The 15,888-nt window shown below is 39.8% G+C and overlaps 1 protein-coding gene across 2 annotated transcripts in view; it reads left to right on the top strand.

Annotated features, from left to right (window-relative positions):
* Positions 1-15,613, top strand: part of LOC149243390 (protein CNGC15b-like) — a 132,026-nt gene extending 116,413 nt beyond the window's left edge. For both annotated transcript variants that reach the window (XM_089374496.1, XM_089374497.1), the window contains exons 7-8: positions 12,267-12,503; positions 14,347-15,613. In XM_089374496.1, coding sequence (XP_089230622.1) covers positions 12,267-12,503; positions 14,347-15,135 — 1,026 coding nt within the window. In that variant the 3' untranslated portion in view covers positions 15,136-15,613. The remainder of the gene's footprint in view (positions 1-12,266; positions 12,504-14,346) is intronic.
* The last annotated feature ends 275 nt before the right edge of the window (positions 15,614-15,888 follow it).

Raw genomic sequence — 15,888 nt, 5'->3', positions numbered from 1 at the left:
CTACCCTAGCAGAGCAGACCAAATTGAACTTATTGTGTAGACAGTTGACTTGACTAGGAGGCTAATGGACCAAGTTTGACGAAGCTTATTTTATTGGTCACTTTGACCTTGTAAATGACTAGAATGTCTAGGTGCGTCTCTTGTTGAAGTGAAAAATTTATCTAAGAAAAAGGTTGCTGGGCTTTCCCAGGGTAAATACTTGTTGTTGTGTGGTTGTCTCTTTATGATCTATATGACATTTTTGTTTTTTTCTTTTCTTTTCTGTTGAGCTCCTCTATCTAATTGCTTTATGATGGAAAAGATCACAAGATAAAGATTAACCTAATGGAAATCATAAGCAGTAATTATTAGTTTAGAGGATGCCCTAAAATTTCAACAGTGGACACATGGCATAATGATGGGCTTCCAAATGGCATATCATGCATGGGAAATGGATGCATAAAACAAAAAATAAAATAAAAAGGAGAATGCCCACTTTAACTCAACTAAACTCCCACATCCATGGCATGCACTCCACCTCACTCCACATGCATGCCACTTCCATTCCACTTCACTCACTTCTTTGTTGCATCTCACTCGCCTCTTATTTCTCTCTCCACGCCACATCTCACTCATACACTCCACCTCACTGCACATGCATGCCACTTCCACTCCACTTTATTCATCTCTATCGTGCACCTCACTCGCCTCCTAACTCTATATCCGCACCGCATCTCACTCATTCACTCCACATCTCTGTCACTCTACCCTCTATTAGGTCTACTTAACTCAACCATCATGCATGAAGAAGTGGGCGCCCCCTTTGGCTCCAAAAAACTATAAATAAGAGCTCTCTCTTCCCCATTCATCATCAGAAATTCTTTGGCATTCTCCTATCATTCTATATTCTTCTTGTCTCCGCTATTGTACAAAAGGAAGATCTCCATTACCAGTTTGTAATTGGCTATCATGGCTGACTCCAACCTTTTGGGAAGTTATGAATAAAGATTGGTTCTTCGCCCAACCACCATGCTCTCTTATCTTGTTGATAACATTGCGTTGAATTTCGTGCATTGTAGAGATTAAATGTTTGTCTTGAATTTCTCTTTCATTCGAACATATCACATTTAATATTTGAATGTCTTTTGAATTTTTGCTCACAAAATCAAAATTTCAATCAAACTAGGATCTTAGTTTTAGTGTTAGTTTTTTTGGGTTAAATAAAAAAATGGGAAATACTGACTATTGTAGCTAGTTTTCTTTTGATTTTCGGGAATAAAATACTTTGTTGTGGCATTGTTTTGAACTAGGTTAAAGGTGAGAGAAGCAAAGTATGATTTTTTTTGAGATCATCCAAGCCGATATGTTTGCTGATCCTACTTCTGAACAGGGAATCCTCCCTTGACTTCTAAGAGTGTAAATAAAAAAGGGGCTTATCAGGGTACCATATGATTTTTTTTGAGATCATCCAAGCCGATATGTTTGCTGATCCTACTTCTGAACAGGGAATCCTCCCTTGACTTCTAAGAGTGTAAATAAAAAAGGGGCTTATCAGGGTACCATAGGTTGAGCCTCTTATTTTTTTTATGCTTATCACACTTCATTTTCCAAACTCATTGTTGCAGGGTGCATGAAAGCATGATAATAGGAGCTTGATATAAGCGATGGTGGAACATTGCTTGTCAAGAGTGGTGGAACATGTATGGTGGTGCTACCCCACAACTACGACATTTGGAAACATGGGTGCTTTCACAATTGTTGAACACTTATCTGTAGAGAGGTGTTTAACAACTAGCTTGGTTTAGTGTTTGGAGTGACAGGACCTTTCAGTTTTCATCCTCCGGTGTACAAATAGCCTATTTTATAATCATAACTATTTGGTCATGCTATTGTTGATAGTTGTTAGATAACCTATTTCATTCCATAAGTTAATGGTCTACTTTTTTTCATTTGGCTTAAAAATTTGTATGGTTGTTTGTAGTTGCTAGAATCTAGATTTTAGAGGGCCTATGCCTGAATGGTTAATCATTAATGTACAATGGATGCCATTTCTAACTTCATTAATGAATATATATGCTTGTTTTCGTATATTCTACAACTAATTTAGCATTCTACATGTTTTCTCTAGTATAAATGCAATATAATATAAGCATATATAGTAGATGCTCCTCCCTTGAGGTATTTTTTGAAAATGAATTTTCGACACTTTGGCTCCCTAAAACGTTCTCACTCCTCTCTACGCTCTAGCAACCTTGGTATGGGGCCCTATTTTTCTCCACAATGCTTACGTTTTCGCTTCTTGATTCTTTGAACTGCCAAACTGTATTTGTTTTCTTCTCGTAAATGCGATGGTAGATACATTGGATTTTCGATAATTGTGTTTTGAGGGAGCTTCCATCTTGAATAAACCTTGTTGAATATTTGTATTGATGACCTTACAAACTCTTTTCTATATCTTTTGTCTTATGTGTGGTTGTTTCCATGGTTGTAATATGTAGTTTTAATTTGTTTTGAATGTTTGGCTTTAGTCTAGTTACATGTGATCAGATTAAATGTGTTGGAAAATGAAAGTTGACAACTTTTAATCCATATTTTCCTTAACCTTAATATTTGCTTGTGAACTTACTTAGTCTTCTTTCTCTTCTTTAGTTAAATCTTTTCATCAAACAAATATCAAGAACAAAATAGTAACAAAAAAGAACATAGAAATTAGGCTCTCAACCAGGGTAAAACCCCTCCAAGGGGAAAACCTGGAAAACTCCTCTTCTTATAGAATCTGCTTTAAATGAGATACAAAGACCCAATTCCTAAACCAAGTCCTCCTCCAAGTACTGTGAAAATTCCTAGACTCGAAGAAAGCCCTACTATAGCAAATCTGAATCTACATATACTTGATTTTTTAAATTACATTCATCAAGTTATTCTTCTGAATACTAAAGCAAATTACCTCTGCAACCTACACTAATTAAATATTTGATCTCATGAAACAAAAAATAGAGCAAAGAACAAGATACGTAGGACACACTTATTTTTGAACACAATAGCCCCCAGAAAAACCCAATGCGGGAAAATCGGTGCAGCAACTCTGAGGGTTTATTATTATGCAGGAGAAATATTTGAATACAAATCTAGGATGCTCATCTAGAAATTATTTACAAAGAAAAATACTGGCGGAAAATCTGAGTGAGTTTTATCTCACTTCACTTGGTAGAATTCCGGCTGATCCGGCACAAGATTGGCTAACCCCGTCTATTTCTGCGTTGGCCCTGTGTCATCCCTTCAGGCTCTGCGCCACCTCTTTTGCACTTTGCGTTAGCTATCCCGACCGTTCTCGACAGTTCTGGCAGTTCCGGTTGTTTTGACTTCTGCGTGACAGACAAATTTTTTGCTCTGCGCTGCCCATTCTGGCTCTGCGTAGGGATTGCGTGGGCCCAAACTGGACCAACATCAGCTTTTCTCGGCTACTGCGCTGCCTCTTTGCAAGCTCTCTCTGCCTCTTTGTTAGTATTCTCCGGAAAGTCCTTCTCTCGGATTCTCACTGCTCCTCTGCTGCTGAATGATCGCTTAGTTCGAATTTCTCAGCTTCCTACCCCTAGAAATCGAACTCCAGATCAATTCTGTGTGTGTGTGTGTGTTTTCAAATGAACCCTAAGCCTCCATCTTATGCTTTTCCTGTTTAGTCTTCAACGACTGAGGTTAAGTCTCTAATCAACGGCTAAGGTTAAAACATGACTTGATCCGCCTTCTAAATCATTCTCACACATATTCTGATTAATACCCATTAATATTTTAATATCCCTAAGTTTAGACTTAGGAACTCCATTAAAAATATTAATTATTTTAATAAAATACAATCCGGGTGGAATTTCACCAAACGGTTTTCGGGTTCTTTAGAACTCATGTGCCTTAGCCTCTCCACCAATTTTCAAGGCTAGAGCACTTCCAATGCCACCAAAAACTAACACTCCCTCTTAGTGAGAAAAGTTCTCTAGCAACAATGTCCACCTGCATGATGCTCTGTTTCTGAAGCACCTCCTTTCCGCACTGCTGCTGCTATTGTACTGCTGCCCATGGCATTGCCACTGCCATTGCCACTGTTGCTTCCGTACTACAACTCCCTCTCAAACGCTGCATCTGCTATGTTGCTAGCATTGCCACTGCTAACACTGCATCCATACTGCAACTCAGTTGCTGAGAGAAGCAACTGAAAATCATCCAAAATTTGTTGAACTTAACTGTGTTCAACATAATACAATGAATGTTGGAATCTGACTTTTGCTGATTCTGACCCTCTAAGTCTTCTGCACTGCTGCTGACTCTTGCACCGTGCCAATTGCACTGCTGTCAACCTTGCTTTGCGCTGATCAGTCTTTGGTCCCCAACTATTGCAATTGTCCTCCAAACACTCCATTGCATCATCCGACACTAAGTCCATCTCGCTATTGCAGAATCATGGGCTCCTGTAGCAAGGAATTGATCCAAGAGGTGGACTCCTCAAGGATCCTGCCCACATGTAGTCCTCTCGACTACAACTCAATATTGCCCCATCTCCCTCCTCGAGATGCGTGGGCACTCAGGGCAAACTCATCCTTGTCAATCTTTGCTGAAGCAACGTTAGGATCATGTTTCTCATCTTTGTCTTTTTTCTTCAAAGGACACTGGGATGCATAGTGGCCCATCTCACCACAACTGAAACATTTCTCCTTCGAAATGTCGTTCTTTCGCTTCGGCTTCTGCTGTCCCTTCGATGCCAGAGCTGCGTTTTCCTCCTCCTCCTTCGTCTTTATGCTAGTCCCACTGCTGCCACTGAGGTTGACCTTCACTAGGTCCGTCCTTAACTCCTCCCGTTGAAGAGCCGCCCACATCTCCTCCCATGAAGGTAGTTTTTCTCTGCCCAATATGCTTTGGACGAAAACTTGCCATTCATTCGAGACTCCATTCAGGGCTATCCTCACCATCACGGTTGGCTGAGGAGTGGACCCCACTGCAGCAAGCTGGTCTCTAGTGTCCCGAAGACGCTGAAGATAGAGGTTCACCCCTTCTCCTTTCTGCATCAAAGTTCGCTGCAACTTCTACTCTAAATACATCTTCCGTTGTTCGGAAGAGCCTTCATACAGAGAAGACAAGGCTTCCCACATCTCTCGGGCTGTATCCTTGCCTTGCAAGTGTGAGACCACATGATCTCGAACTCCATCGAGAATGAGCCTCTTTGCCTTCCCTTGCTCAACCTTGTATTTTTTGTTTTGATCATTGTCAGCAGGAACAACTACAACACTATTGATGTAGGCCTCGAGATCATATTCCTCCAGAACAACTAAGATTTTGGTATTCCATATGACATAGTTGGAAGCACCTTCCAACCTGTCCTGATCTTTGAGCCCATGTGATGCCATCTTACCCAACTGTCGAACTGACTCCTCTAGTCAATGCTTAGCATTGTTCAGCAAGTGAGAAATTCAAACTTTTTGGCGGAAAGTTATCTGTGGAGAAAATTCCCCTTCTTCGTGTCTTCCTTCTTTTCCAGCGGATTTCTGCCTCGGCAGAAACTGCGCCCTTCAAGCACTGAGCTAAGGCTCCGTGTCACTCCCTCTGCCTTTGTAAACTCACAAACTGGAAATCGTACTTACTCTTTACAGACTTTCACCGATGGGAGGAGTCCCGATAGTGTAGGGATCACGTGTAAAGTATATGTCAATGGATAGGTGGAAAGTGACATTGGAAACCCTTTCCCAAGGATGGAGTGAAGAATGGTACTTGCTTGCTCTTTAAGCAAGGGACTTAGTCCTCCAGGGGTAAGGGGTGAGGATTGGAGGGTTGAGGGAGAAGGAATAGGCTTATAGATAAGGTTCTCAATCCCTATAATCCTTGGGAAACTTGGATTCCCAAATGGTTCTTAACAAATAATATTTATTGAGAAGTGGGACCACATGGAGCCAAGTGTAACCAGTCCAGGTTCGGGGATGGAATGTAGCTACCAATGATGTTCCTATCCTGGACAAGGTGAAAGGAAAGGACCAAACACGAATATCTGCTTCAAAAGGTTGAATTGATCCCATTGAGGTCTAGCCTTGGGGATGCCTTCAAAGGCCTAATAATGTCCTGAAGTGCCATACTGAGGAATAAATTCCTTAGAATATGATGGACAAGGGGGTGGACCCTTGTTCTCCAAGTAGTAGACCTGTGGTGCTCCCAGTGGGTATGAGGGCACATAACTGACCCCATGGGTCTCCATATGAATTGGAGATCCCTGTAGATCCTCTGCAAGGGTCCGAGAGGTGGAATGAATGCTTCCATGACATCGTACAAGTCCTGGGACACCTGCCAAGAGTGTGGGGCTCCTATGGGAGACTGCTGGGCATAATGTACCAAGCATATCACCATCATCCGAAAAGTGGATCACTAGTAGTCTTTGAGCATCGATGAAGATCCGTGGAGTGCTTTCTGCTGCTGTGGAGGCCAATGGTTCTTTATGCACACCTTATATGTGCTAAAGTAGACCTTTGGGGGTTAGGATTCTGTATAGGGAGGCCAAACCCAAATGGAAACCACCTGTAATCCTGCATAAGATCTAATGCATCTCCTAGGATTCCAATAGAACCAGTCATTAAATTCATCGTGTAAAAGAGTTTGCAAATCATGGATAACAAAGTGGGCACTTCATAATGGCATGCCCTTCCATAGTGGGCTTTGGCATGTGCTAGTGTCTCCAAGCTCCAAAGGGGGTTAATCAAGTACCTTTTTAGGTGGTTTCAACCCTTAAAGGGGATAATATGTCCAAGGTACATCCCTCTACTGGGGGTAGCAAGTGATAAATAGGTAGAATGTTGTAGGGAATGAGAGGGGCAATCCTGGACCACATATTGGGGTATAGGTGTAGCTAGATAAGGGGAAGCCCACACCTGGGTATGTGATGTGTAGGAGGGAGTAATCGTGGTACATGAGGTGCCCCAACCTTGATTTTTCCACCCTTTTTTATATGCCTTTTGCCTTTTATGAATTTTATTTAATTAACTGCTCGGGGCTTAAAGGACAAGACCATGATGTGTAAGATATAGAGGTGATAACCCATTTTAGGTAGGGCGGTTCGTTGCCCTCTAGGGGTTGGGACAATATGGGTTCTTGAATGATAAAGGAGGCTCATCTAGGCCCTATGGAATTAGGGTGATGACCATGGATTGGGGCAAAGCTAATGTATTGGCTTTTGCTCACGTGCTAATTATTTTGTCCCAGCCATCTTTTGCATTTTGTGGTACAATTTCCTGTTAAATGTGGCCAATTATACTTTTTCTTTTTTCTTTTAGCTGCTTCAACCTCCGGGGTATCATTCCAGGCTTGATCCAAAGTGGGGGCAAGGGGATAAGGAGGTTGCCCCTATGTGGACCCAGGTGGAAGAATGATGAATGGGGTATAGTGAGTGGAAAGGAAGTAATATATGCAGATAAAGAAGTGGGATCACGCACCCAAAGCCAGGGTTTCCCAAGTAGTACCACCCTAGAACCAAATGGTCAATAAAGGAGATCCTATGGGACTAAGATCCAAGGGTAACACCCAAAAGAGATCAAGGGGACAAGAGCACGAACTAAGCCCACTCTTTCCACTAAATCTCCCCATCAATTCATACCTAGAAGTATCCATGATAAGTAAATCCAATATTCAATTACTAAATGACAAGACATACCTTTAGATTCAGGAGGCCCACCTTCAAACATACGATCAATACAAGTGGGTGAGGGACCACATGGCTGGCTCAGGTGGTAGAGAAATGGCACAACGAGCTAGTAGGAGGCTGCAAGGGGCTGCTGGCTGCCGACTGAGGTTCATCATGGAGAAAATTTCTCCTGGGGATATCACCCACGAAGTGGTGGGTAACATCTGGCTCCAACTGGGACGTGATCTCTCGAAGAAGTGGACGAGGCTGCTCGAACGGGAGGTCACGAGAACTCCAACAATCTCTTGGTCATCGTAGACCTGTTATCTGCACATGTCAAAGATCAAAGCCACGGGGCAACATGTTTTTCACGGTGTCTTATGATCACCCATGCTTAATGTTAGCCCATAAACCAACAAGAAATAAAATATGCAATTTTTTTAAACCTAAATGCAATCTAATCTGTCAGCAAGCTATAAGTTTTGTTGCTTCAAAGGTACATCCCTCTAATGGGGTAGCAAGTGATAAATAAGTGGAATGGAGTAGGGAATGAGGGGCAATCCTGGGTCACACATTGGGACATAGGGGTGGTGTTTTTAGGCCTTTGAAGGCCTGGTCATGGGCTTTAGGCCACTCGCCCACCCCCCCTCTCCTCTCGGTCTCCCTTTCTAGAGGGCCTTAAAGCCTTAGGCTGCAGCCCTTAAGGGCCTCTCAGCCCTCCCTCAAGCCTAGAAGCAGTGCTTTGGGGCCTGCCGGGAGCCCCTTAGGGCTCCTTACCTTGTGCTGCAGGCCTCTAAGGCCTCTTGACCCTAGCCGCTATCTTCCCTTGGCCAAATTTTGGTCTTTGTTCCTCTCTTTGGCCTCTCTTCTTCCTTCTTTGCCCTCTTTCCATCTCTGTGGGTGCATTTGATTTCTGGACTGAATATTGGTAGGTTTTGCAGGGATATTTTGGCTCAAGTTTTGTGTTTTTAGGTACCAATTCATTGGAAGTTTTTTTGGCAACTTAGGCAAGTGATCTTCAAGGCCTTGGGCCTTTGTTTTGACCTCCAAACACTTGCTCTTCTCACTATTTTGCTACAACAGTTTTATCTCTTTCATAACAGTGATAAAACACTCTCTAAGTTGGCATAAAATCAACTCATAACTTGCTTAACATCTTGAGGGATCAACTGCATGAGTTGGGCTAGCCTTGTTTAAATTTCACATTTTTTTTTATTGACTGTCATAAGTGTGACCAGATCTGATATAACATTGCAAAGTGCAGCTTCAGAAGTGTAATTCACTCATAATTTTATTGGCAAGTTTGGTTTGGCATTTTAGCACATTGGTAGCTCACTGTTTTCATAATTATATAACCAAAATTGGACATCATAAGTTGCATAAAAATTAGTCTTGTTTATGTTCTAAATTGCTCATTGTGGAAAAACTTTACTTGTATTGTTTTATGAACTTGGGTCTAACGTTTGTTGTTTGGTGAAAGTTCCATAAGCTTCAGTTTGCACATAAGAACCACTCTTTTTCATAATTGTGCTGAATGATTTAAGTCTCTCTGAGCATATTGATCTAGTGTTAAAACTTAAAACATGGTATCTTGTCAATTGATTGCTTCTCTTTTGATATCTAATTGTGTTGGCATTTGAAACTTGGCAAATAAAACTGGTAAATGATAAATCTACATAGGCATTCGAGTTTCTAAATGCTTTAATCTAATTGGAACATCTCTTGAAAATTGGCATTAAAGTACATTGTCTAAAGAGCATAATCTTGATGTGAAATCATCATTGGAATATCTTGGAAAACTTTCTGATTGTCTCAAGTGATTGTTATTGGCATCTTGTATCAGAAATTATTGGCTAATTGTTAAGTGGATAATTGCTATAAGCTTCCTTAATTACTATCATAGTTATGTCTTGTTGGTCAATATCTTTGTGGAATTATTTTGAGAAGATCTCTTTCCTATTGTTGGCACTTGTATCATTAAGCACTTGGTCTTGTTTAATATTGTCTTTCAATATATTATTAAGTACTCTTGTTATAAGATAATCAACATCAGGTACTTGAATCACATAAACAATCTTAACTCAAGACTCACTCATACCCCTTGCACAAGCATTCTAAGCCTTGTTGCACTAATAACTTACCTCCAAGCATAAGCTTGTTTGATAGACATTTAGGGCGACCTTTTCTCAATTTGGCTTGAGGAATTTAGACCCTCTTCCAGTGGTTAACACGATGACCTTGCAGTCGTCAGAGCCACAGTCTCTGCAACGTCGGAGACATTGGGTGGTTGGAATATCTTTAACCAAGCCTTTGCTTGCTTCCCGTTGGCTTCCATCCCACAACCTACTCTAGAGACTAATTCCAAAACAGTTAAGAGGAGGGTTATATTTAGAATGGACATTTAACTTAAAACCATCACAGATTTTGCATTTAACCTAGCTTGTAGGATTTGCACTTCATATAGGATAGCAACGATTGTCTGTCCAGTTACTTGGCATTTAATTGATAATAAGCAAGAAGTTGACACCATAAGGCATTGTTCGCACAATTCAATCTAATCTAATCTTTTAATCTTGCTAAAATTAATCAATTAGCTAGGCCACTCAATCGTGTCTCCCGGACTTGTTGGTTGCCAACTTGCCTTTCACCTTCATATTTCCATAGGGACTACCCCCCATAGCCTGTTGTTGAGAGACAGCGAGAACAGAGAGTTCGGGGATTAGAGTGACAACCCTGACCCAAGTTGTTGTCGCAATGCGTATACAATATGAGCAACAACACACCCAAAGCCTGCCTCACCCTCAATATTCACTTGAAGGTGAGAAAATAGCTACCAAATCTATCTTTGCGATCTTAAGAAGGTGCAACCTAGAGTGAGTGCCATGAAAGTAATGGACCATTATATGCCTGTTGACAAATTTGATGAGTTTCTTTCCTCTCTTGTGGAAGTCATAAATCCATCTACAGTTCTTATGCTAGACAATATCATCCATTGCAAGGTTCAATGTGGGCTCTAAAACCCCAGACCAAAAGATATGAGGATGAACGCACTCAATGATTTTTTTTGCTCCCCTACAATTTTTCACATTATTAGTGATTATTTGAATAAGATTAGAAGGACCAACATCATTAATGGTAATAGTATTGTCTTTCGGATTGATCACATTGTTGAGATTTGGTCGACGTTTCGAACCAACTAATGTGGTTCATCCTCGGGACAAAGTGATAGATGAGGAGTCATGCACTGCAAGAAATGTTGCACTATTAGCCAAAACACAAAGAACATTTAACAGTTGTTGGTTTCTAACATTTGTCTAATTGTTAGGTACAATGGATACTCCACTATTTGCTCACTTATTAAGTTATTTGTAAACAATGTCAGAGCTCTTTGGAGTTTTTCTCTTACCCTTTCTAGTAACATAGTTCTAGCTTTGTCATAGTTGGGGCCATTATATCTTTTGGGGCTTTGTTGATGGCCTAAACCATATCATGCCAATAGGGGGAGTAAAGAACATTGAAAGGTATACCACAAGCATAGAGAAACCACACCATAAGAAAAACAATAAAGAGATATACATAAACCTACAAAGAATATGCTTTGGGCTTTATCTCTTTAGCTCTATAATTATTTGCAATAGTAGATGGCAACCTCTGTTCTCTTGTCCAAGCTATTGCGAATTTTCTGTCCTCAAAATTCAACAAGAAGACCAAGCTACCCACTCTAGGCTCAAGCACACAAAGATGAATGTCATGAAGAAAACAGTGGGGGAGAAGCGCTAATTTCTCCCTTGAGTTTTCCCTAAACTCTAAGCCTCTGCCACTTCCCATGTTTAAGAGAAAAATTAAAATACAATTCATTCTTTTCTCTTTCCACGGGAGCATGAAGTATCTGGGTGAACCAGGGAGCAGAAAGGGAGCACACTGCCTGCGATGGGAATGTCTTAGGGAGAACCACATTTTCTAGAGTGGCAAGGCAGGCACCAGAGAGCCCCAGAGTGTGCCCCAGATTTTAGGGAGTGTGCTCCCTTGACATTACAGTTCAGAGCATAGTTCTGGGCTGGGAGCAGCTCTTGAAAGAATGCTCCCAGTAACATTGTTTCTAGGAAACACTTTAGCAATCAGCAATCAAATTCCCCAGTAGAGCTTGACACAAGGTGACTCTTTTCTAAGTGATTGAACATGTATGTTTCGCATTAGAGAGAATTTAGCCATTGTTGTTACCTCGATTTTGTTATGTGTCCCTACATCTTGAGTGTAGAATCATAGCCCCAACTAATATAAATTCAAAAACATTCAACTATAGACATGTTTATTAACTTTAGAAGGAACTAAAAACTATCTACTTAGATGGAATTGATCGTTTAATTGTTTCATCTACCTCTTTTCTTCCTTACACACTGTTTGGAATGTTTAAAAATGAGAATGATAATGCACATATGAGTGTTGCATGCATTCATTGCTGATATTTTTTATGTTTTCTGGATTGATTAAACAGTATAATGCCTTCTTCTTTTGTTGTGATTTAAAGTTTTTTATTCTGATATCAGATTGTGTACTTTATGAGATCACAATATAGCATATAAATGATTTGTTTACTTCTGTTACTAAAATATATGGTCAACTATACTCTGTTCTGCAGACCTATTTGCAATCTCTAACAATTAGGCTTGAAGAGTGGAGAGTTAAGAGAAGGGATACAGAAGAATGGATGAAACACCGCCAACTTCCATATGATCTACGCGAACGTGTTCGTCGCTATGTTCAGTACAAATGGATTGCCACACGTGGAGTTGATGAAGAGGCACTTTTGCGGAGCTTACCTACAGACCTCCGTCGTGATATACAACGACACTTATGTTTGAACCTTGTACGGCGGGTGAGTATGAAGACTATTGCTTCTATACAATGTATTTCTTTTTTTGGGAGGAAGTCAAATTGTGCACACATCATGAAAGTTACTATGTATTTTTTTTAAATGAAAAGAAATCTCTAATTTTATTTATATCAACAAAATTACAAATATCAGATGCTTGAAGCATTCAAAAAGGCTTTTACAGCCTGTTATATTTCTCTATATCTCATATTCCTTTTTACAATGGTTTGTATACTGTTTTTCTCTTTTTCTGTGGCATAAATATCAACAGGGGATTTGAACTGGTGACCTTTTCGCATGTATTGCCTTAACAGAGCACCCATTCACCGTCAGTCCAAGGCTCCGTGGGCTCATTGTTTGTATACCATATCCAAACAATAACTAAGGTTTTCTTTAATCAGCTCAAGAAAAGTTTTCTTTCATCACCTGTAAGAAAATGAGAATTGAAGTACTCGTTTTTTTTTCCTATTTTTTGTCAGCATATGTACCAACAATTATACATGACACTGGAAAGAAACCAGAACAGATTAAAAGCCAAGGTTCATGGGCATATTCAGAGAAGTCCCTCTTGATTTTTTGAGACTAACCAGATTCCTTGCTCTAGTGTTCTTCCAGCTTTTGAAAGACCATTTGCTATTCTGTTCCTGACCTTATAGATGTGTGAAAATCATATTTATGATAAAACTAATATAATTGACTAACTGTACATCATGATATAGTGGCTGTAAATTAAAATTCCTCAATACATTTTCTGTGTGCATCCATTAAATGTTAAAATTCTGATGTTTTATTCTGTAATAATCACTTATTACGTAACTTTTTTATGCTACAATATCAATTAAGCAATTGTAGATAGAGCATAAACCAAATGCACAATGGAAGACAACCAAGAACAGAATGAGACACAAAGAATTTAGGTCCTTTGTATAGGCTTCCCAAGGTGGACGTGGCTCCTCACATTAGGCCGACTTGCTAGCTGCCAGGCCGACTTGGTCTTGAAGGGTATTTTGACACTTTTAATGACAAAAGTAATTTTCTTTACAAGTTACAATGTGCCCGATGGGTATTCAACTAATGACAATGACTTGTTTGACTTCTTTTCTTAGGACAAAACCTAGAAGCACTGAATGGGTGCTTGACCGATAAAATAAAAGACCTTGAGCATGAAACCCATGCTCCAAAATAATAATAATTCTTTCTTTCATTTTACAATATACAAGCATCAAAAGTACATTTCATATTTATGAACACCGAACCTAGTTACATATTTCTCAACTGGGCCGACTTGGTGAGGAGGTGAAATATGACTGTTTTGACTCAAAATATTTCTTCTTTACATGATATAAAAGCCCAAGAAGGGTCTAATAAATGTGATAATGACTTTTATGTCCCAAGAAAACCCTAGAAGCCTACAATGGAGTCTTTGACCTATTAAATAAGTAAAAGGAGCATGAAACCCATGCTTCAAAATCATTTTCTTGTTCTTCTTATATAATTTTACAATAATTACATAATGGCAAAGTACAATAGCAATTATGAAGACCAACCATAGTTACATTTTCAACAAAGGGTGCCCATTTTGTTCCAACAAACGGAAAACAACATTAAGATTGATGTAAACGACATATGTATAGTCATGTCATAGTTCATCTACAATAGTTTAAATAACCTTTTTTGCATTATATTGATCAACTTGCAAGTTCTGAATCTCTTAGCAGAAGAGTTGCAAAGATGGAGCATAGGTGATTTCAATATTTTAGTGACATTTTTCATAAATAAATGGATTATTAGCTTTATTTGTATGTTAAAAGGATAAAAGGGGTTATAATCAGATTCTTTTATGCAGGTCCCTTTTTTCTCACAAATGGATGATTTGCTTCTTGATGCTATATGTGAGCGCTTGCAGTCTGCACTTAGCACTGAAGGAACATATATTGTTCGGGAAGGAGATCCAGTGACTGAAATGCTCTTCATCATTCGTGGGTATTTAGAGAGTACAACCACCAATGGGGGTAGAAGTGGCTTTTTCAATTCAATTACACTGGGTCCTGGTGAGTTCTGTGGTGAAGAACTGCTCACTTGGGCTTTGGATCCAAAATCTAGTTTAAACTTGCCAGCTTCTACAAGGACAGTTAAAACTTTGGTGGAAGTGGATGCATTTGCACTGAGGGCAGAAGATTTGAAGTTTGTTGCAAATCAGTTCAGGCGTTTGCACAGCAAGAAGCTTCAACATACATTTCGTTTCTATTCTCACCAATGGAGGACATGGTCAGCCTGTTTTATACAAGCAGCTTGGCGGCGGTACAAAAGAAGAAAGATGGCAGCAGATCTTCAAAGGAAGGAGAGTTTCTACTATGATGAAAGGCCAGAATTCAGTCCTACAAGTTACACCACCATTCCGTCAAAAGATGACACTAGTACAGACAATGATGGTACCTCGGTTGCAGACATGGCCAAAGTTCCTCACCATAATCCAAGTCTAGGGGCCACAATATTGGCCTCTCGATTTGCTGCAAATACAAGGAGAGGGGCTCAAAGGCTCAAGGCTGTCAATTCTGATTGTTCAACTAATAAACTGCCCAAGTTACAGAAGCCTGATGAGCCAGATTTCTTTGCTGAACCTGATGATGAATAATATGCAGCAGTAGTTACATGCCTAGTGGGGCAGTTTTTCTCATCCTCAAGTGAAGCACCCATCCGCAGTGAAAAGCTTTGAAAATTCAAAAAGCGCAGCTTGTCATATCATGAGGTTCTGTGCCTATCTGCAATGATTCTTTCTAAAATATCAAAAAGCTTATATGGATGTAAAGTACCTCAGAAGAAATTTGTACCATTCAGCTATGCCTTAAATTTCATATCTTCTTTCTTTTCTTTAAATTATTGTGGTCTCCTAGAATGTGAGATTTGGATTGCGTTTCATCTTGGAAAGAATGAGTTGCAATCCATGTATCATATGACATTTTCCTTCTGGTTTCTAACCCTTTCCTAATTTGGCAGCTTTTCGGTGGATCTTCACTTGATTTTCAATAGGTTTTTTTTTAACATTGTAAGTCATTGACAAGACATTTCAGGTTTGCTGAAAGGTTCAACGAAATGTTATTTTCAAATTTGAAGCAGTGTAGCTTTAGATGCTCCAATTTTATTTTTGAAGGTTACAGTGGCAGTACTTTGTGGATTCACTGTAATCACTTATATAAGTCTTTTATCTGTTTTAAAGATCAGACATCCTCCTTAAATTCAACCCCTCCTTGCTTAATGATGATTCTGAATGGACTTTGGACAAACATGTTAGTTCACCTATCAAAAGGTGGGACATCGAGAAACATGTTACTTGGGAAATTGAGCCCCAATGGGGGCAATAACAACACTGCGTTTCCACCAATCCAAA

Source organism: Pinus tabuliformis, chromosome 8, assembly GCF_031772625.1.
Source record: "Pinus tabuliformis cultivar Carrire ecotype Pingquan chromosome 8, CPIR1, whole genome shotgun sequence".
In the NCBI taxonomy this organism is placed as follows: domain Eukaryota; kingdom Viridiplantae; phylum Streptophyta; class Pinopsida; order Pinales; family Pinaceae; genus Pinus; species Pinus tabuliformis.
This window is presented reverse-complemented; position numbering and strand designations above follow the sequence as displayed.